The sequence below is a fragment of the Molothrus aeneus genome, chromosome 1 (assembly GCF_037042795.1).
Source record: "Molothrus aeneus isolate 106 chromosome 1, BPBGC_Maene_1.0, whole genome shotgun sequence".
Taxonomy (NCBI): Eukaryota; Metazoa; Chordata; class Aves; order Passeriformes; family Icteridae; genus Molothrus; species Molothrus aeneus.
This window is the reverse complement of record NC_089646.1, coordinates 136,006,401-136,027,801: the sequence shown is the minus strand read 5'-3', so window position 1 is coordinate 136,027,801 and position 21,401 is coordinate 136,006,401. Positions and strand designations below refer to the sequence as shown.

General features: G+C 42.9%; 2 protein-coding genes across 2 annotated transcripts; one reads left to right on the top strand and one right to left on the bottom strand.

Annotated features, from left to right (window-relative positions):
- Positions 1-797: 797 nt before the first annotated feature.
- On the top strand, positions 798-15,949 carry E2F5 (E2F transcription factor 5). Its single transcript, XM_066565698.1, has 9 exons — positions 798-966; positions 6,949-7,058; positions 7,705-7,866; positions 9,072-9,115; positions 10,873-10,937; positions 12,461-12,728; positions 13,461-13,661; positions 14,095-14,139; positions 15,215-15,949. The coding sequence occupies exons 1-9, from the start codon at positions 841-843 to the stop codon at positions 15,322-15,324; spliced, it is 1,131 nt and encodes a 376-aa protein (XP_066421795.1). The 5' UTR covers positions 798-840; the 3' UTR covers positions 15,325-15,949.
- RBIS (ribosomal biogenesis factor) lies at positions 15,903-21,267 on the bottom strand. The gene is made up of 3 exons (XM_066565711.1): positions 21,123-21,267; positions 17,530-17,646; positions 15,903-16,070 (listed from the first exon to the last, which is right to left on the bottom strand). The coding sequence occupies exons 1-3, from the start codon at positions 21,240-21,242 to the stop codon at positions 16,002-16,004; spliced, it is 306 nt and encodes a 101-aa protein (XP_066421808.1). The 5' UTR covers positions 21,243-21,267; the 3' UTR covers positions 15,903-16,001.
- Between the last annotated feature and the right edge of the window lie 134 nt (positions 21,268-21,401).

Sequence of the window (21,401 nt, the reverse complement as noted above, 5' to 3'; positions counted from 1 at the left end):
GCATTAATCATGACAATTTAAAATCAATTCCACTACTAGACTTTGTTTTCATTTCCCGACTAGAGAATGATCTGTTTCAATCAATGAGAGTATGGAATCAAGAAATCCTTGTGTTACTTGAGACCAGGAGGATTGTGGTTCCAGGTCCAGAGTGTGTTACCATGCACATGTTGCTCTGAACATGGGACTGCCTGTGCAGGTGTAGCTCCTGCGTGCAGTGGCACACCCGGAGTACCGTGCCCCAGTGCCGTGGGTGATGGGTAGCTGTGGGTCTGCTCCTTTCTGGGGGAAAGAGGTGTACCTGAATTAAGGCCAAGTAATATTTGGGACACCAGTGGAAGGGGCTGAGTAAGGATCCAAAATTCCCTGTTCCCCTGGCCAGATCATCAGCATGTCTTGTGCCTGGTCTGGGAGGTGTGAGAACAGCGTCTGCAATTAATCTAAGTGCTTTTATATCAAATGCAAACGGTGAAATGAGCGACAAGGAGCTATGGAGGCGGGGACAGGCAGACTCGCAGTACGTATCTGGCCGACTCCAGGCCCGCGCTACCTGTCCGGGGCCTGAGCCGGGAGCGGCCCGAGCCAGCCAAGGGCTGCCGTCCCTCCCTCGCAGGCCGTGGGCCGCCCACCCCGCCACGGCCGGAGGGGGCCGGGCCCGTCCCCCGCCGCAGCCGCAGCCGCAGCCGCAGCCCCAGCCCCGCGGCCGGACCGCGCCGGTGTCCAGGCAACGGCGGCGGCGTCACTTCCTGCGGGCCGCCCCTCCCGCCGCCGCGCTGGGCCGGGGGCCGCGCTCCCGCTCGGGCCGTTGCGGCGGTCGCGACACGTGGCCCCGCCGGCGGCATGGCCGCGGCGGCCGAGGCGGCGGGCGGCGGCAGCAGCCGCCACGAGAAGAGCCTGGGGCTGCTGACCACCAAGTTCGTGTCGCTGCTTCAGGAGGCCAAGGACGGCGTGCTGGACCTCAAAGCGGTGCGAGGGCGGGGGGGCGGCCGGCGGCGCCGCCGGGCCCGGCCGGGCACAGGGTCCGCCGCGCTGCAGCCGGGGCGGCGCAGCGCTGGGGCCGGGCAGGGCCGCCCGCTCCCTCCTTCCTTCCTCCCTTCCTTCTCTCCCTACCGCCCGCCCGGCGTGGTGGGGCCTCCCCCGGCCGCTGACGGGCTGCGGGTGCCCGGTGATGGCTGACAGCCGCCGCGGTCGGCTAAAACACGCGTTCCGGCTCTTTATAAAGGGGTGTAAGGGGCACCGTGTGTTAAGTTCAACTTACTGAGAGTCTTATTTACTATGCCCTGTTCTGGGCTCTTCAGTCGAAAAAAAGACAGGGAGCTACTGGAGAGGGTCCAGCCGAGGGCTACAAAGATGGTGCGGGGTCTGGAGCATCTCTTATGAGAAGGGACTGCGGGAGCTGGGCCCATTTTGTCTAAAAAGAAAACATTGAGACCAAGTCTCATCAATGCATACATATATATATATATATATATATATATATATATTATATATATATATATATATATATATATATATATATATATATATATATATATATATATATATATATCTCCTATTGGTGCATGCCAAGAGGATGGCGCCAGATTCTTTCGTAGTGCCCAGTTACAGGATGAGGAGCAATGGCCATAAACTAAAGCACAGAAGTTTCACCTCAACATGAGGAAGAACTTCTCTGTGTTAAGGGTGGCAGAGCACTGGAACAAGCTGCCCAGGGAGGTTGTGGAGTCTCCCTCTCTGGAGACATTGAGAACCCACCTGGATGAGTTCCTGTGCACCTGCTCCGGGAGACCCTGCCTTGGTGGGGGTTGGACTAAATGGTTTCCAGAGGTCCCTTCCTGCCCTAACAATTCTGTGATTTCTTTGACTGCCCTGTGTTGCTCCGTGCACTGACTCAATGCATGGGCTGCTGTTTAAACCTGTTTCTTGCCCACCCGCCTCCTTTAAGCAAGAGAAAACCATGTTGAAAAACAGACCATTGCCGCCTTATGCTTTCTGTTATGTGTGAATGAAAGAAGCTGAATTGGCATAGGAGTGACAAATCATTGTCACCCAGCTCTGCAGCCAGCCTGCTGCCTCCAAGGCATGCCTTGGGCTGCAATGTCTGGAGCCTCTGCAGTGATGCCCTGGGACCAGCCCACCTTGGTGGGGCCCAGTGTTGCAGGAGGGATCCTTGCCACTGTGTCAGTTCCCTGGAGCTCGGGCCCTCTGGGCTGTGGGGTGTGCAGTGCATTGGAGCAAAGGTGTTAACCTAAGTGGTGAAGTGTTCAGCAAAGTGGAGCAAGAGGCTGGCTTGGTGCTCTTCCTGAAGTCCTTTCTGGAAAACTGACCTATTTTTTGATTACTCTTAGTAGGCCCCAGGAGGTGAATGGTGTTCTCAGAGCTTTTTTTGTGCATCCCTGTTAAGAGCGGATGCACTTTGATGATGTTACTCTGGCTAATGAAACTTCAGGGTGAACAGGGAAGGACGCTGATAGGTTTATATTCTTCATTTAGTTATGCTGTGGTCTCGACAAGTTGATGAACTCCTTAATATTAGTTGTCTCTGTATCTAGCAAAAGAGAATGAAGATGTCTGGATCTTTGGGATTGTTGTGTAGCTTCCTTTAGTGTCTGTCACGTCCTGAGAGATGTTCCAGGTCAATCTGAGAAGCAAAACTTCCGTTTGAAAGACATCAAGCCCAAAAGCTTGGCTTTAAGTGCCAAAGAGGATTGACTTGAACAATAAAGTTGGGCTGTGTAGTGGGATGGAGCAATGCTTCTTGTTCTCTTTAGTGAGAAGTGTACCTGCTCACAGGGAATGAGTTGATAAGCACAGAAGAGTTAAGTGGGCATTGCAGCCAATCACAGGCATTTCTGCTCAAGACCTATTGGAGACTGGTTTCTGAATTAAATGTTACAATTTGTTGAAAGAAAATACTAACTGTGCATAAACTGTTGGTACTTTCATAAGCAGTGAGTCAGAACTTAAATTTCTGAAACTGGTTTTCTCCTAAATAAGCCATATATCTAAGCAAAAATGAAGACCAGTTTGTGTGTTTGTGTTAAGCCAGTGTGCTCAGGAAACTGAAGAACAGGACAGCCTTGAAATGGAACAGAGCATTCCAAGAAATTATTTGTGCAGTGGACACCTTTAAGTGTCTCCCTGCTGGCTGGTATTGACTGTCTGATGTTGTGCTGCTGATTGGTATTTCTGTATCAAAACCATCACTAGAAAGAAAATAAACTTTGAAAACAGGTAGATTTCCAGCTTTGTGATTTACCAATTGAGAAGGAAAATCTGTTCTATAGGACATTTTCTAGTGAATAATTATAGTTTAGCAGGGTGTAAGAGGAAGCTGTGAAAATGTTTTAGTGCTGGACACTGGTAGCATCTGAGAAATTGTGGGAATGGAAGTGAGAATTTTCTTCACTTGAAATTTGAATTTTGTATTTACTTTAAAATCCAACAGTGGTTCTAAAATAATGACATACTTGTCATGGAATAGCCCGACATAAAGAAATCTAGTTAGGGAATTAAGTGTAAAAAGCTAAGGGGTGATATAGAAGGGAAAGAAAACTAAATTTCTATCTGCAGCAACCCATGAATTGCAGGGAAGAGAGAAGAAGAGCAAGATGAGTGAATAAGGGATAAGCTACCTGAATGGATGCTGTTCATAGTGTACAATACTTGTGCCCTAATTTTTAAAGTGGGCTTCGTTTCTAGCATACCATCCCTGCTCTAATGATGGTTAAATAGTGTTTCTGATCATCAGTGCAAAACATGAGATAAACTAAAATCTACTTGTTTTAGAAGTGTACTGGTCAGGAGCAAATAACTGCCTTACACTTGCTGTACTCCACAGAAAAAGAAAGAGCCTGTCTATTAGATTTTACATTCCCTTAGTCTTTATGTTGCAATGACATTCAGTACTTCTACATGCAATTTGGCAAGAGCACCATTCAATTTAAAACTTTCACCAAACTGTTGACAGCCCTCTTAGGGAGAAAGTGTTGTCATGTGGTACAGGCAGGGTTCAGAAGATGCAGGACCTCTTTCCTTTGACAGACTCATGGAGAGAGCAAGCAGGCAGTGCTGGCCCTTGTGCTTTGTAAAGGCTCTCAGTAAGGACTCTGCCGTGGTGCTCTATCGAGTTCCTCCTCTCTCTAGGGCTAGTGAAGCACATTTACAGCTGATGATTTCTGCTGCCTTTTGTCAGCTCCCAGGGAGCAAACAAGTTGGTGGGGGGGCTACAAGCTCTCAGTTTTCCTGGCCTTTCTTCGTTATTTCCGGGCATGTGTGCCTGCCTGCAGCTGAACCTGTGCTGTACAGTGTGTTTTCTGTATTCCAGGAGCTGCACAATTGGAATGTATGCAGAACCATAGCTCTGTGCTTAGATACTTTATTCCAGCTCTGAACCTGTCTATGCACTCATGAGTACTTGGTTTGAATACATACTTAATCAAAGTATAAGGAGACATTAGAGCAATAAGGATAGAGTTCAGCAGCTTAACATTAGAAAGATTTTATGAAAGAGCTCTGGATGTGGAAGCTATGTCCATCCATGTTAGCAGGGCCTTTGTTGCAGTTGTCCCTTTCTTGACACAAGCTAAGAAGATAGGAGTTTTAACAGTGTTTTTGACAGCAGATTTGTGTCAGGAAGCTCTTTTAATTATTTAAATTAGTGAATTGTTTATGTGGAGGACTGAACTTAATTTCTGATCCATGTACCTGGCAGAAGGTATCACACTGATAACTGTTAGAATGTCAGAGAGGAACTTCTCAATTGCTTTTTAAAGTGAAATTTTTAAAAGATAATTAGATTACAAGGTCTGTACGAGAAAGCTAGTGAATATCAGGATTAAACTTCTCAGCTTGGGAACTGGCCCCAGCTTGTGTTGGAACTCCTGTTGTAAGTAGTTGAATTTAATAGAAGTGATTGAATTGTATGCAGGATAGTCAAGTCAAATACCTATGTAATAGTGCTGTTAATTTTCCTATGAAATGAGGCCCTGTCCTGGGGATCTGGAGCTGGTAGTGGTGAATCTGCTGCTGGTGTTCATGGGAACTGTGGTTTGGGCATACAAAATGCAAAAGCATTTAAAGTGGAACAATTACTTCAACTTGGAAACATTTGAAATTGGGCACTCAGAAGAAGTGACCTTTTTTTTTTCCCAATATCTTAAGCTTTGGTTTCATAGCTCCAGATTTGTGCATTGGTATCTTTTGTACAGTTTGAAAATACATTAAGATTAGTAAAGCATTTATATTTTGTAGACAGGCTTTTGGGAAAATTTCAAGAGGTAATGAAATCTGTCTCCAGAGCAGTTTCTTTATTGTTCAAGCCATGGGTAGTATACCAAGTCCTAGGTAAATATGTGGAGCAGTGGGAAAAAAGCAGGAAGTTGAATAGCATCTGTGTGTGCTGTCCATTCCTTGCACTGAATAATGTAAACAGCCTCTAGAATAACTGAAGACCGTGAGATGTATGGGGTGCTGATTCAGCTTTATGCAAATGGTATCAGCTCTGTCACTTGCTAGATTTTTAGGGTTCTCTTGCAGTCCTTGGAAGCAGTGTGTACATATGTGTACATATGCAGCAGAAATAGCAGATTAAGATAGCAGATGCATACCTACTGAAACTATTGATCAGAGAGCCTGCTTCCTGGAGGGAACTAAACTGCAATATGTGTTTGCATGCATCTTGTTTTGTTAGTTTAGAAAATGTTTTAAAAGACTCATACAGAAGGCCATACAAAAGATAAATGCTGCTAATGGTGTCAGTGAAAACAGTGTTTAGTGGGTACATCACTGTCAAGGAGAAAGAGTAGTTTTTGTAATTCATGGCTATAAGAGTACTTTTTATAATCTCTGTTCTTTCTTTTTATCCTTTCAACTTTATTTCAGTAGCAAAAGGTAATTGTACTATTAAGCAAAGAAATTTGGTTTTCCTTCCAGGTTATGGCTGTCTCAAGCTGTACCTTTCATGTAGGCTGCTTACAAAAAGTGAACATTTAATAGATTGTTGGAACAAACTGAAATAAATCATCATGTTCATGTAGTAGAAATTATTTGCATTTTTGCATTAGTTCAAATTCAGAACTCTTTGCCTACCCTTCTCTTTATTTTTCTTCTATTTGTTTAACATATACAATCCTATGTAATCTTTGTATTTAAGTATCCCGAGTAACTACAGCTGTGGAAGGCATGAGTAGCTGACTGGCTTATTTTATCTTAACTCTTTGCATCAGTTACACAAAAGGAGAGGAAGAGGTGAAGCATGAAGTGGTTGTCTCTGGCTGATGCTGCTTTGCTCAGAGGGGCGAGGTGTGGCAGCCCTCCGATGCACTGCACAGCTGGCTGTGTGTCTGCAGCAACATCCCTGGCAGCTGTCCCAGGGTGCTGGTGCTCAGTGGGGCATTGAGTGAGCCCTTGTGCCCTGCAAGGGGCATTTGTGCAGGGACAATGCTGGCCTGAAATACTGCAGCTCTCCTGCAGCCACCCTGTGAAATTACAGCCCTGTTTCGTATCCTAGCACCACTGAATCCAAACAAAGGCTCTAATACCTCGAGTGTCAGTGGAAGGAATGATAAACTTATTATGTCCTTCAAGCTTCAGAGGCTTGCCCCACTGCAAGGTGTCGCTACCTGCCTTCCATACCTTTTCCTGTCCTCCAGAAAGAGCATGGCAGGCTCCTCCATGCAGTTGAATATGCCCCAGATACAGACCATGGTCTTTGCAACCCCTGTGAGCTCCTTTCTCTGTTAGGGGATAGCCTGTTGGCCTTCAGCCAGGGGACTGCTCCCTGTGCTTTGTAGCACTGCCTGCAGGTGCTGAACTTCAGAATTCATTGTTGGTATTGGGCTCTTGTAGAATGGAACCTTCTCCTTTTGAAGTTACATTAGATGGCATTTTTCCAAGGGAGTGGCTTTCCCTCAGCATGCAAGTTGCTGATACTTGTTCTCTCAACAGGCTGCTGATACGCTTGCTGTGAGGCAGAAGAGAAGGATCTATGATATCACCAACGTTCTGGAGGGGATTGATCTCATTGAGAAGAAGTCAAAAAACAGCATTCAGTGGAAGTAAGTTATGTCAGTTCTGCAAATTTTCACATGCTTAAGAGCAAAAAAAATTGACTCTACTTCTTCTGACTAGATATGACACCATAAAATTAACACTGCTAATCAATGAGCAATGTGATGTTGTAGAAGTACAATAAACTTGCAAATTAACTGTATTTGTTTTCCCTTTAACTTGTGTATGTGATACATAAAATCAAGTTTAAAGCACACAGAAGAGAATCTTTCAGAAAACTTGTAGTGCTACTTTATAACTAGCACTTGTAGTTGAAAAATTCTCCCTGAATGAATTTGGGAGGGCTGTCAGGACACACTGTCTCCACCTACCTGCCCTACCACAGTCCATGCCTGTTTTCTCTTAGGTCCCTGAAGGTAAAAGCTCAAGATAAGGATTCTAGGGGAAGGAGCTAGGGCCTGCAAAACAGTTCCAAAAGAAGCTAAGTTTTTGTAGAAGAAAATTCTAAATTTTATCTGAATTAAAGAATTTTCATTTTCCTGTCAAAACACTACTGGAAAGTTAAATGCTCATTTCCTTCATATTGAATATTAGTAGATTTTCCAAATGTTGAAAATAGTCTTAAGAAGTTATCATTGGATGTTTGCTTTAGATTTTTACTTGTGGTTTCATGAACCCTTATACCTGTTTAAGAGGAGTAGGTGCTGGCTGCAATACAAAAGAAGTCATAGACAGGCTGAGGTATCTGGAAGCTGAAATTGAAGATTTAGAGCTAAAAGAAAAAGAATTGGATCAGCAGAAATTGTGGCTTCAGCAAAGTATCAAGAACGTCATGGATGATTCTACAAACCACCAATATCCTTTTAAATAAATTGTGTGCATTTTGGATCTAGAATTAAAGCAACAGTTAAAGTGTAGGTAATGGATAAAGCATAATGTAACTCATTTAGCATGGTAAGGCAAGTATTTTTTCAGGTTTTTCTTCAACAAAAGAAGATATAAATCTTCTTTACATGACTTTAACTTCCATGACTGATTGGTAACATGAAAACAATATAGCATATATCTATCTATCTATATATATATATATATGTACAGCAACTATTAAGTCAATAGCGTAATCCTAGTGTCTTACTTGAAATTAGTGATACTGCTTTCCAGAACTTAAATTTATATTTTGTTACCAGTTCTTTACATTAATCTTTTTTGCTCCTTCATTCTTTTGAAAAGATTAAGCTATCACCCAAAGATAAATGGAGTAAACAAAGTCCTGGAGCTTGTTGGGTTTCAAACTGGAAAAAAACATCCTGTATATAAATACTAGAGAGTTTCAGCTGCATTGCTTGTAAGCATGTGTCTAGCTGTCTTGCAAAACAGACACCTGAGAATGGGAGCAGGAAAGTGCCCTTCCTATCTATAATACTACTGATAAGTACTTAAAAAGTACTGGAGTTTCTGTTCAGAAACTGTTTCTGTAAAATGGATTTTGTAGCAAAGGAGACTGAAGTTATATGTTAGGAAAAACTTCTGGTAGAGCTGGCACTGGAATTGATCTCCCAGGGAGGTGGTGGAATATGTGTCACTGGAGGTTTTGCAGAAGAGGAAAGACAAACTTCTGTCTGGAATGTCTGAACAGTGGATTGATCCTACCCTGAGGCAGAGGATGGTAGATGAATTCTGAAGTTCCCTCTAGCAGTATTTTTGTGTGATTATAGGAAATGCTGATACATACCTGAATTCTGTATTGTCAAATTAGCAAGGTAAATGGTATTCTTCAAAATAAGATTTTACGTGTTCTTCTTTTTTAGAAGAATCTTTTCTCGTTCAAGCTACACAACTATTTTTCTTTCTGTACTTTATTTGCTGATACAGGTATTTTCTTTAAAACAGAGAACTCTTGTTATTTGTAATAAGCCATTCTGAAAGTCAAAAATAATGCCTTGATTACACCTCTTACAATAATAATGCTATAGTTTAGGCTCAGTTTGGACAAACTTCTGAAGGGCAGCAAATACTAGCTTTATATTGTTTTAAGAAAAATGTTCCTTGACATAAATTACGTTTTCATATGTCACCCATGAAGATATCTGCAACTGCTTCAATGGTAAGTTGCTGCTAGGCTGTATTTCTAAAGTGAGTGATTCCTTGAAAAATGACTTGCTAACTAACTTGCTTTTTTTCCTGCAAGTATTTTGAATTAAGAAATACTCAATAGTGATCATTACTAGGTTGAGGTCTCATAATGTTCATGGCTACCAAGTTCTGGCATTTTCTAATTGTAGTCATAGATTGTATAGAATGGAAGCTCAGCTGGAGTCCTGGTTTTTGGTTTCTTTTTTGGTATTCATACTTTTCAGCAGCTTGCCATGGGCCATTAATGGAACTAGAGACAGGACTGGTTGTTGGTCCAACCCTCCAGAAGAACCAGGAAGATCTAAATTTTGCATCATTTCCTGGTAGCAACTGTGGCCAGACAGAGCTTGTGATGCTGTATAAATAATCCAGCAGAAGGTCAATGATGGGGCATTGCTACTAAATCTAAAGGATTCCTGTACAGGTGGTTGGAAGAAATTGCCGGGAAGTGCTGGCAGAGGTTACTTTGACATCATCTCCTGATCATGGGGCACCCAAGGGAAGATTGTTGTTCAGCCTCCAGCTAGGCTCAAAACCGTCTTTCTTTGCCACAAGGAAGACTTTTTTTAATAAAAACACAAGATTAGAAAACTACTGCAGAATTTAACAAAAATGGGCTGTTACTGAAAAGATGTTAGTCATAACAAAACATGGAGGCAGCTGGCACGATGCTGACATAGTACTTCACCTAAGTGTTTCTTAGGAAGCAGAGAAAGAAAAGTGTTACTCCAAATTAGTTATGAACAAAGAGGAAATCATGTGCAGGTAAGCAAGTAACCTGCAAGTAACCTGTGCCAGTGCTGTGCATGTAAATGTGGTCCCCTGATTTTAACCAACACATTTTCATGTGCATAGTAAGCCACAGATGAGTGTGACAGACAGCTGTTGGATCCCAGTCATATGTGCTGTGGAAGCCATGAGCTTAGATATTTGGAAGTACTGGCACTGAAGATGAACATTAACACCTCTTCTTCCTTCTGTTAAATCTCTGGTAGTACCACCAGTCATCAAAGTCATAAAGTGAGCTAGGCCAGAGAGCTGGTTTAGTTGAAGTCATATGAGGAGTGGCTGAGGGAGCTGGTGTTGTTTAGCCTGCTGAAAAGGAGGTTCAAGGGAGACCTTATCACTGTCTACAACTACCTGAAAGGAGGCTGTGGCCAGGTGGGGGTCAGTCTCTTCTCCTAGGCAACCAGTGATGGGACAAGAGGACATGGCCTCAAGCTGCACCAGGGAGGTTCAGGTTGGACATCAGGAAAGATTTTCTCAAGAGGCTGATTAAGCATTGAATCAGGCTACCCAGGAAGGTGGTGGAGTCACTATCCATGGAGGTATTCAAGGAGCAACTGGACATGACACTTAGTGCTGTGGTCTAGTTGACAAGGTGGTGATCAGTCAAAGGTTGGACTCAATGATCTTGGAGGTCTTTTCCAACCTAAATGATTCTTTGATTCTGTGAAAAAAGGAACTAGGTAAATATTTTCACCTTTCGTTATATATACGACTCGAAGACAAATGGGTAAAGAATATGGTTAATCTTGTACTGTTGTGAGAAAAGGTTTTTGCAATGATGATCTTAGTATTGGAATTCCGTGATTTATACTATGCAATGCTAAATAATGCAGTACTTTAAGTGACCTTAGAGACTTTCCAGATCTCATTTGAGTGGATACTATACAAGACTTAAGAAAAATATACTTAACACTTTCTTTAAAATTGCTGTTTAACCAGGAGATACACTTCTAGCAATTCAAGCACCTTGTGGTACACAATTAGAAGTACCTAGACCTGAAATGGTATGTACTGGTTTCTCGTTTACTTAAGTGTTCTAGAGCAATAGTGGCAAAGAAGAGTTGTTTCAGAGCAGAGGATTTATCTCTATCCATGTCCAAGAGGGAGGGGAGAAAGGATTAGGATTGTTTAAGTTGAGAAGAGGGAGGCCAGACAGAAAAAAGTGAGTTTTGTACACTTAGACTAATGGTAACCCTGCCTTCTATGAAAACCAAATTACACAAGTGGGTTCTTCTTCTCTCTTGCTTTTAAAATGTTGCAGCTTTCAAAATAATGCATAGTTGCTATGAATTCTCCTGAGAACACAGTGACTTTTATGTGTCAAGTTTCTCTGTTATATTGTTAAAATGGATCTCTTATGAAAAAACCTTTTCGATTTAGTTTTAATATAATTTAGATTTAGTCTCATGGTACTAGTGATGCCGATTTTTGCCCCAAAAGGCGAGAAATTACTGCTTAAGAGACTCAGTCAAATAAGCAGGAGGTATTTTATTACGACGTCGGAGAAATCCTAAAATGGGATTTCTGAATCTTTACAGCAAAAGCGTACCTTTTTATACAATTTTAGGTTTGGGATTACATCATATTCATGCATATACATATGGGGAGTGGTGTAGGTGGAGCGTGGGCGGGGACTTCTCTTTTGAGGATCTTCTCAGGGGTCGTTCCGGTCGGCCTTCATCAGCTTCGAGGAGTCTTCCTCTTTAAACTTTTGAACCTCTCCACAAATTTGGTCAATTCCCGGTGTAGTTGGCTTAGTCTCCAGGCCTTGGCAAGGGTCTCAGGGTCAATTTGACATGTTGGCCCTAAACGTGCCTTACCCAGCAGTTCTTCTTGGCTCTGAAATGCACTGAACTTATCACTGTCTGTCCTTATCTCTTCCCTGTCATTGTGTTCCATACCTTACCCAATTTATTGCTCTATGTGATTTCCTAACATTGAATATTTCCCATAACTGCTTTATATTCTATGCTTTAACCCATCATCTCTTGAAAGTAACTGTTTTAGGGGCTTCACTAGACTGGATAGAGAAACAGACTGCAATCTCACTTTAGCCAAAAGGATTAAATTGGCAAGATTGAAGTAGGAGGCCAAATTATTTACTTCTGTCCATCTTTAACTTTTTTTTTGTTGTTGTTGTTGCAGCGCTTGATTTTAAGTAGTGTTTACATAGTTGGGAGAGAGCATGGTATGTAGCGTGATAGCCACTGTGCTTATAGAAGGCTGAAATTCACCTGAGAAGTTTCACAAGCTATTTTTAGTGAGGCTAAGCACAGTCTAATCAGTAAAAGCATCCAAGGCTAGAGCCATGAAGCTGATCAGTGGTACTGTCTTTGTCCATCTCTGCTGAATCAGTTCAGGCAATGGTAAGGTTCTCTGCAGGACCCAAGTTAGCAGCTTGGGTGATGTTGGATTTTGTTTTTTTTCTTTTTGTTGAGGACTAAAACAGCTGATCTTAGTCTTCATCACTTTGGAGAGTTCCAAGTTCTCAAGGAATGCTGACTTTCATAATACACTATTTTTACAGGGACAGAATGGACAGAATAAATACCAGATCAATCTTAAAAGTAATTCAGGACCTATCCATGTGCTGCTTATAAACAAAGAATCAAGCTCCTCCAAGCCCACAGTGTTTCCAGTTCCTCCACCTGATGACCTTGCACAGCCCCCATCTCAGCCTGCAGCTCCAGTGACTCCACTTAAACCAGCTGCAGCTCCTCCAAATCCCCCAGAACAATGTGACCCCAACCAAGGGCAGGAGTTACCGCCAACAGCAGCTGCGGACACATCATCAGGTGGATCCCGGGGTTTTCCTATCTCTGGTGGGTGGGGGAGGAGGGCAGCTGGAGGGAAAGAAGAAACTGTTAAGGAAAGTGGTAGACAAGATCAAGAATTTGCATAGGGTAGCAGCTGTCCATTAAAGACTACTCCAGGGCCTTAGTAACAGCTCTCAGGAGGTTACAGACACCTCTTCCTCTTCTGTCTGATGAAAGAGATGCTTCCCTCACATCTTACCATCTTACACTAAACAGGTTTTGGATGTAATCCTGTTAATTATTCTGAGGTGCTTCTCCAGAATGCATTATGGAGCAAAATTGCAAACCTCCTGACAGAGGAGGATGATTTGAATGCGTACTTTTAATGAGATTGATAATGCAGGCACCAGTTCCAGCTATTGTACCACAAGGTCGCTTACCTTCTTCCACATAGCCACAGTAAGAGGCTGCCTGAATATCAGGTACTTTTTTCATAGTAATAGTAAATTAATAGGTAATAGGAAAAGATTTAAGAAAATGCTGTATTACAACTGCATTCCTGAGGGATCCTGATTACCTCCATTGACCTTTAATTGACCTTTAATTAATTGACAATTAATTAAGTTGTGACTGAGCCTGTGGAAGGGGAAGACTCCTCTCACCTGATCTCAGACATTGGCCATGTTCTCCCTCAAAAGACAAAGCTGGGGGCAGGTGCTGTGTGTTCTGTTTCACTGTAACAGACTTTAACACTCCTTCCTGTCGGTGTAGATGGCAGCGCCCAGCAGGACAGCGCAGCCCCTGCAGCCCCTTACTCCAGCCTTCCAGAACCAGAGCTCTATCCCAGCCTGTCTGGAGACAGTGCCCAAGCCTCAGCCAACTCCAGTGACTACCAGAGCTTGCTGCCTCTGGATGTCAACTGCATTCTCAAGCCAAACTCATTTGACATTGCAAAGATGGAGGAGCCTGCAGGTAGGAAGCAGTAGTTCCTGTTTAAAGATTTCACTGGTTCCCTGAGCCCTTCTTTGTGACCAAATTACCAATGAGTTACACAGAGGAAAAAACAGGTCTCTGTTTATCTTCTAATGAAGCCACTGAGGAGCATACTAATTTTGAACAATTGAGTTTCTTTGCCACCAGATAAGTGTCATGGTATACCATGATATATATAGCTCTTGGGTTTTAAAGAGTTAAGTGGGAAAAATGTATTGGGGAGCAAAAACTGAGGGATACAAAGATAAGTATATTTTACATGTACATGGCATACTATCTCTGCAGCTCCTACACTGCACAAGCCATAGTGTACTTGTCAATTCAGTGTTTTAATGCAAAGAATGTGTTGACTGCTATAAACACAGACTAAAAAAACCCACATACGTAAAGCATGTGCTCCTGTCTTTCACAGGAAATATCAGTGGAGATATTATTGATGAACTCATGTCTTCTGATGGTAAGTATTTAGTATCTTTCCTAATAATCACAAGTAGCAGCATGATTTATGTGTGAACAGCACTTAGAAGGCATCTGTTAAATCTGATGCCAAGAGTCAGTATGAAACGACTTCTTTCCCATGTTGCCTCCTCTGTCACTCTTGTCTTTGCTCCCCTTTCTATTCCCTGCAACAGTTTTATTTAACAGACAAAATAGGAAAACCTTAATCCAAAAGCACTTACTTGCATGAATAACCCACCAGTACTTAATTTAGGGAAAAAGAAAGAACAAGCCGATGACTAGTGTGCTGCCTTAAAATATAAATCTGGTTTAATTCTATTCTGCCTAAAGCTTTGTGCAGGTGCTTTGAATAAGTATTTCAGAATATAGTTCTGGATGCAGACTGATATATGGCCATGTGTGGTACACTTAACAAGTGTCACCCATTTCTATTCTTGCACATCTTTGGCCATATGAGTGCAGCACTGAACCACAGCTACTACAAAATTCATGTGCTCCTACCTCTCTGCCACTCTCACTGATGTGGCAGGCAAAGAGGTGAACTCAACTTGCTTTTGTTCTTTTTGCCCTGTATTCTGTAAGGCCTGTAATAAAATCTGCCCCTCAAGCAGACCACTTCAGGGCTCATCCAGAAAGAGATGTGCTTGTAAGATCCAAGGGGCAAGATGGGATCCTGTGAATGTGCCAGTATGTGGTTAACATGGAAAGAGGCTCTGCTTCTAGAGCAGGGATATAGATAAAGGAATATAAATATAAATTATGGCTTTCTGGTTAATGTTTTCAAAAGCTCCTCAGGAACTCCGTTACTGCAGAAGAAATTAAACCCATATTCCACAGCTATCACTCCACTTCAGCAAACTGACTTAAAATACTAAGCAAAAAATGGCAGATACATCACTTACTGCCTTAGTTTGATGCAGTACAGGTTTTCATGGTATGTATCTCAGTGAGCTTGTCAGATTATCAAGACTATTTTAATTATTAAGACTAACCCTTATGACAAACATACTGAAATGTGATAGGGCTGATTTTCCAAGTGTTTTAATTTAAACTAAACTGTTCCTGCTTTACAGTTTTTCCTCTCTTACGACTCTCTCCTACTCCCGGAGATGACTACAACTTTAACCTGGATGATAATGAAGGAGTCTGTGATCTCTTTGATGTGCAGATACTAAATTATTAGATATTATGTCAACCAGACTACTTATCTACCTCTAACTGTAACAATCTAGACTTCTTCATAACCTAAGTATTTGAATAATGAATGTATAACTTCTTAGTTCACTGACTCTGGGAGTATATTTCCTTTTGCTTCCTTTAACTACTTCACAAAACAAATTCAAGAACAAGAAAAAAGGGCTCTTAATCAAAAATTCTGGCACTTTTTCACCTGAGTGTGTTTCTGTCTAAGCCAATTGTTTGGAGCTTTCTTTAGTAAGAAAAGTGAAAATACTTACAACTTTTTGATCATTTTTTAAAAAATGATTAGTCTTCTTGCTCACAGTTAACAGCATTTTCTTTGAAGCTTTACTGCCAAGAAGCTTTCTATTTTTTAACTTTTCAAACAATTTTGAAGCTTTCACTGCCAAGTTGAAAAGTGAAGGGTATCAACTTGAGTTATGCTAAACTGTTTCAGTGAACCAATTTTGTGAAGTGCCTTCTGTTTTAGCACTTTAAGTTTCTCACACTGACTTCTGACATTCCACTTTCCTAGATGATAGGAAAGGTCTGTTTGTAGTTTGTATTGAAGTGTGCCAATACTTGTATATTAACAAGATTTTTTTAATAAAATTGTGCAAACAAAGCCATCAGTATTTGTGGTCTTTCATTTCTTGCAACCCCTTCATTGTCCATTTTGCATTACAACTGAGATAACAGGCTTGCGGCAGCATCCACATTTGCTGGTTCCTCTTCCAGATTTGTGGAAACCTGGAAAAAAAAAGAGTTTCAGTTTAAAGCAGAAAACAATTTCTTTTTATTCTCCTTGCAAAAAATCCCAAAACAAACCAGACTAAATGAATATCCATTGGCCAGAAGATTAATTTGACTTATATATATTTAATTTCAGCTAATTTTGCAGTTATACTTCAATAACTTGGGGGGATTGCAGCATACACTGAAGTTGAGACATAAGCAGAAAATGCTTTGTGCTTTGGGAGCGTCGTACCAGTAACACACATGGCCCAACTGAGACAGGCTCAGCTTTTAGAACACAACTGCTCTCAACAACACTTCTGCAACTTTGGAGAAAATACTGTTACAGCCTGAGTGGTGTAGAGCCCTACTAGCACAGGAGCAGTAGCACAGTCTGAATTCTTGGAGGAATAAATAACAAGCCAGCAGGGACAGGACCACTGGCTCCAACTGCCTTGAAATCCCAGCTTGGCTTCATCCTGTGCTGGCAGCACTGTCACTTATGTTTCATTTTTCCCTCAGCCTCTCCTTAAGGTATTTGACACTTGTTTAGTTGCTCCCAGCTGTACAGAAACTTGATCACCTCAGGCATACTGACAACTCATGTCCACTTCTCCAAACTCCAGCTTCCTCCAATAGCAGGATGAATTCATCTGCATCTCATCCTGAAGGATTGCTTTCTCTCACTGAAACTGTGCCTAGAGCATCAGTCAGCAGAAAGTTTACATGGAGGATTTGTCAGGAATTAAACTTTTATGAATTAATTCTTGTGCAAGACTGCAAGTAGGCCTGCATTAAAAAAAAAAACAACTAGACAAAGGCAAGAAAAATACTGTCTTGAACACCAAGTGCTGCAGGCAAAACCTCTACTACAGAAATTGCTGCTTCAGGTGTTGGTCCTTCTGATGAGGCAATACAAGGCTTAGGAACCAGGAACAAAGAGAGGCAGAACTGTTTGTTTCAAAGCACTGTCAGGAGCTTCAGGTAGGGAACAGCCAGGTTCATCTTCTTTGTGTCTATTCATGTAAGATACAAGTTTCAAATCTAGGGGATGGAGCTGGGACTAACTTAAAAAAATAAGAAATCAGCTAGAATGTAATTTAAAAATATGCTTTTGAAGCATGCTTCAGCATGGCTGCCACCCTCTTCTCTCTTCTTTAGTAGTTATACAGAATTTGAACATGCTAATTAGGTTTCAGCATTGCCACACAAATGAAATTCATAAAACTGGGATTCCAGCTTTAAATCAACTGCATGAATTCACAGATTCACAGAGTATTCTGAAGTGGAAGGGACACACGAGGATCAAGTCCAACTCTTAATCAAATGGCCATTAAAAGCACTCAGCACCTTGAGTATTACCAGCACCAGACTCTGTCCAACTGAGCTATTGCCTGCAGCCTAAGAGACACATTATAATGCTTTAAACACACATTCTTTTCATTCTGCTCAGATTTTTACAAAGGGAAATTACCTTCTGAGTGTTCTGAGGTTCTGCTGTGGTACCTTTTGAAAGCTGACGGATTTCTTTCTGAACTTCAGCAAATGCTTTATTTATTGTGCTAACTTTTTCAGCATTTTTAATGTTTATCTGGGAGAGAAAAAAATACATACATTAGTATTTTTAGCAAAAATTCCACTGATGTGAAACTGCCCCATTTTTGTGCAATTATTATGCAGCCAGTGTTACGTGCTTTTCAGTATGTTTTACCTGTTACTTCATTAGGTCATCTAGCTATGTACTAATAAATTCAAAATTAAGAGTTAAACTTGCTCTATGGGAATGGGAGCCCATAGTGACCCAGGAAGAGAACACAGAGAAAACAAAAGTCAAGCTTCACAGGTGCTGCTACACCAGCCTCAGCTTCTCTTAGCTGGAATGAAGTCCCAGGAAGGCTTCCTTCCTTCCTTCCTTGCTCTGGTGAACTGACCCTGGCTGAATGCCAGGTGTCCACCAAAGCCACTCCATCGCTGCCTTCTCCAGCTGGACAGGGGACAGGAAATATAATGAAAGGCTCATGAGTAGAGATAAGGGCAGAGAAAGACCACTCACCAGTTGCCATCATGGGCAGAACAGACTCAACTGAACTTGGGGAAAATGAATTTAATTAGTTGTCAAACAAATGCTGCAAAGGAATCTCAGCTCAGACACCTGGAGCAGCTCTTCTCCCTCCTTTTTCACTGACCTTGGTGCTTGCAGGGCTGTTTCTTTTAAAAATTCTCATTCCCCTGTTTTGACTGCTGCTGGTGGTATGCTTCTTAACTACATCAACCCAGAGGCACTGCCAGTACCTGATGGGCTCTGCCTTGGCCAGCAGCATATCCATCCTGAAGCCAGCTGGCATTGGCCCTTTCAGACATAAGGGAAGCTTCTGGCAGATTTTTAGAGAAGCCAAGCCTGTAGCCCCTCAAACCAAATACAATTTGTAAATTATTTTTTAGTATGTTGAATTTCTTCCAGTAGCTTACCTTTCATCATCACACCTTGCATCCTAACTGTTTGTACTGTAGGTCTGGCCATCAACGTCTAGCAGGTTTTGCCACAGTATTTAAAGAAACTCTGCAGCTGTAGCAGAGTGGAATGTCTATCTCTGGGCACCTCAGCCTCTCTTTTAGCCCAAGTCTGCCTTTGTAAGTTATTTCATCAAAGATTTTACTTTCAAAGAGGAAGTGCTAGAATATGGACATGTGTTGCACTCTGGGGACAACTGTCTGTGGTAGAGGAGCAGGGTGGATGCAAGAGGGCATAAACTCTCACCAGTGCAGCAAAATAAGATTCAGCTGATCTGAGCCCTAGCACCTGCTGCTTCCAAAGTCTGGAACAGGATCACAGCCAGGTAATAACCTATTACATTGCAAACATTCCAGAAGCATGCTCATAGGTCTTCAGGCAGCCCCAAAATTCAGCATACCTGCTGCTGTTTCAACGGCCACCCCCATAGTTCATCTCTGAGCAATTTAAACAGGCAGAAGCAAACTGTGAATGGTTACACGTATTCATTTTACTTTCAAAGCCTCCACAATTCCAGAGCACCTATACAGTAACAATTCCATTCTGACTGACCACAAGAACCAGTATTAAGAAAGCAGTGGGCAATGAGGCTGATAGAACAGGCCTGCTCAGATGAACACTTTCACTGGGACACTGACTGAAGAAATACAGCCCCAGCTTCCAGCTCTGATCAGAGTGGATGGACTGTTGGTAACATGATCTACAAAGACCATGTGTTCAGTCAGGGCTTGTCACCATCTTCCAGCTTCACAGGGCTTTTAGAAGGTTCCAGTCAGTTTTAATAGTGATATCCTCAAGTAATCAGGCAGGACTTTTCCACAGAAAGAGGCTCTATAGCTAGCATGGGTACCTACATCAAAAGTTGTCTGAACAGTTACAATGAGCTTATAGCTATTAATGAGTAAATTTATTTTAGCAACTTTTTTTTCTGAGCATCTTCTTATACTGCTTAACAATAAGTAAATCACATTAAGCCCAAAGGCTTAATGCATTAAAGAACACAGCTTCAAACACAGAGAATAAAATTTTACTCCTAACAAGCTTTTCAAGACTATGAAACTCAGACATTTCATGAATATGTTTTTAAACCTGTTTCTCCCTTTATTATACAGGACAGTCTAGACTAAGAGGAGATGTGACGCCAGCAACATGAAATTGTTTTTTCTAGAGTTTGTTCCTGTCTGTTCACCAGATTAATTTATTAAGTGGAGCTTGCAGGAGAAAATCTGAAATGGCCTTTTTTTTTTTTAAGCCATTTACTTGTGTTTCTCCAGCAGACTGCAACTGCATCAAATGGAGAAAATAAGCCACTATTTGCTTTTATTATTTCTATTACCAGATGCTTTTCTAGAGGGAGAGGTGAACTCTTCCAGAACACACACCTCAGGCTGGAGGCAGGGTTTGAGAAGATACCATATAATGACTCACTGCTCTCAACAGGAAAACACCCCCATCCCTCTTGCCCTGCACTGCTCCCTACTCCATGACCCACTCTCTCCCTCTTCTGGGCTGTGCTCTTCTACAGACACCAAAATAACAACATTATTTTTGCTCCTCTGTTCTTCTATTACTTTATTATGTTAAACTGGCTGACAGAAGCATCTACATAGCATCACAGCTATATAAGGGGCAAAAAAAGGGGCAGACGGGAATTAAGAGCAAAACATCCAGCAGTGCACACTCCTAGCTATGTTCACTGCATCTCACTGACAGTTTTACTTGATAGCTGAGGCAAATAAACAGCTACTGGATCAGAAAAGGTTCCATCCTTTCTGGTTCCTCCCCACCAAAATGCTTCTCTCTGCATTCATTCATTCATAATTAAGTTTGTTCAACTCACCAACCCAGCACATAAAAATGCAAAATGTATTTTTAATGCCTTTCGCTGCTGATTTAGCAAGTTGAGTCACCTAGTGGGCGTAGAGTTCCTGAGCAAGCATCAAGGAGAGCTGTGGGAATGTAGCCCAGAGCCTGGCACAAGGATCCCTTCCTGGGATAAGGAACGTGATGGAAAGGAGCAGGACTTCTCCTTGTTAGTAGTACTAACTATGCCCAGTGGTTTGGATCAAGGCATTTTGTTAAACTCTACCCTGAATTACACCCTCAGCGACGCTGTGAATGCAGTCCAGTGAACGCGAACTCGCTGAACTGCTGATGCTCCCTTTAGCATCGCATTCCCGAGGACAAGGCGCGGTACTATCAGACACTTCCCAAACGACACCCCCCAGGCACAGCCCGAAGCCTTCTGTGGCATATGCCTCGGATTAGTCAAATGAACTTCTTGTGATCCTCTTTTTCCAGATGATATCCACATCCAAACCTAATTTTCAGGTGATAATCATGCAACTTTGCCGTTTTGTGCCCGGAGGCACACTGCCCCTAAACCAGCCCGATTTAATCACTTCCGAGCGCTTGCTGCGCCGCGCACCGAGGTCGAAGGGGAGGAATCCCCGCCAGGCCGAGGCCTCCCGCGGGCGCCGCAGCAGGGCAGGGGCCGCACCGTGGCGGGGCGCTGCCGCAGCCCGGCCAGCGCCTCCTCCCGCCGTGGCACTCACCTGCTTCAGCCCGGAGGTGACGGGCCGCGCCTTGCCCTTGGCCTTGGCCTTGAGGACGCCGCTGCGGGCGATGCGGAACACGCTGCCGGCCTTGGCGGCCCCACCGCGATTCTTACCCATGGCGGCCGCGGCGGCGCGCGGGCGGGTGACGCCACACGGCGTTGTGACGCCAATGGCCCACAGCGCCGCGCGGGGCCGCCAGGGGGCGTGAGCAGCCTCGGGTGGGCGCTGTGGAGCCGCACCGGGGAACGGGAGTGCCGGAGTGGCGGTGTCCCTGTC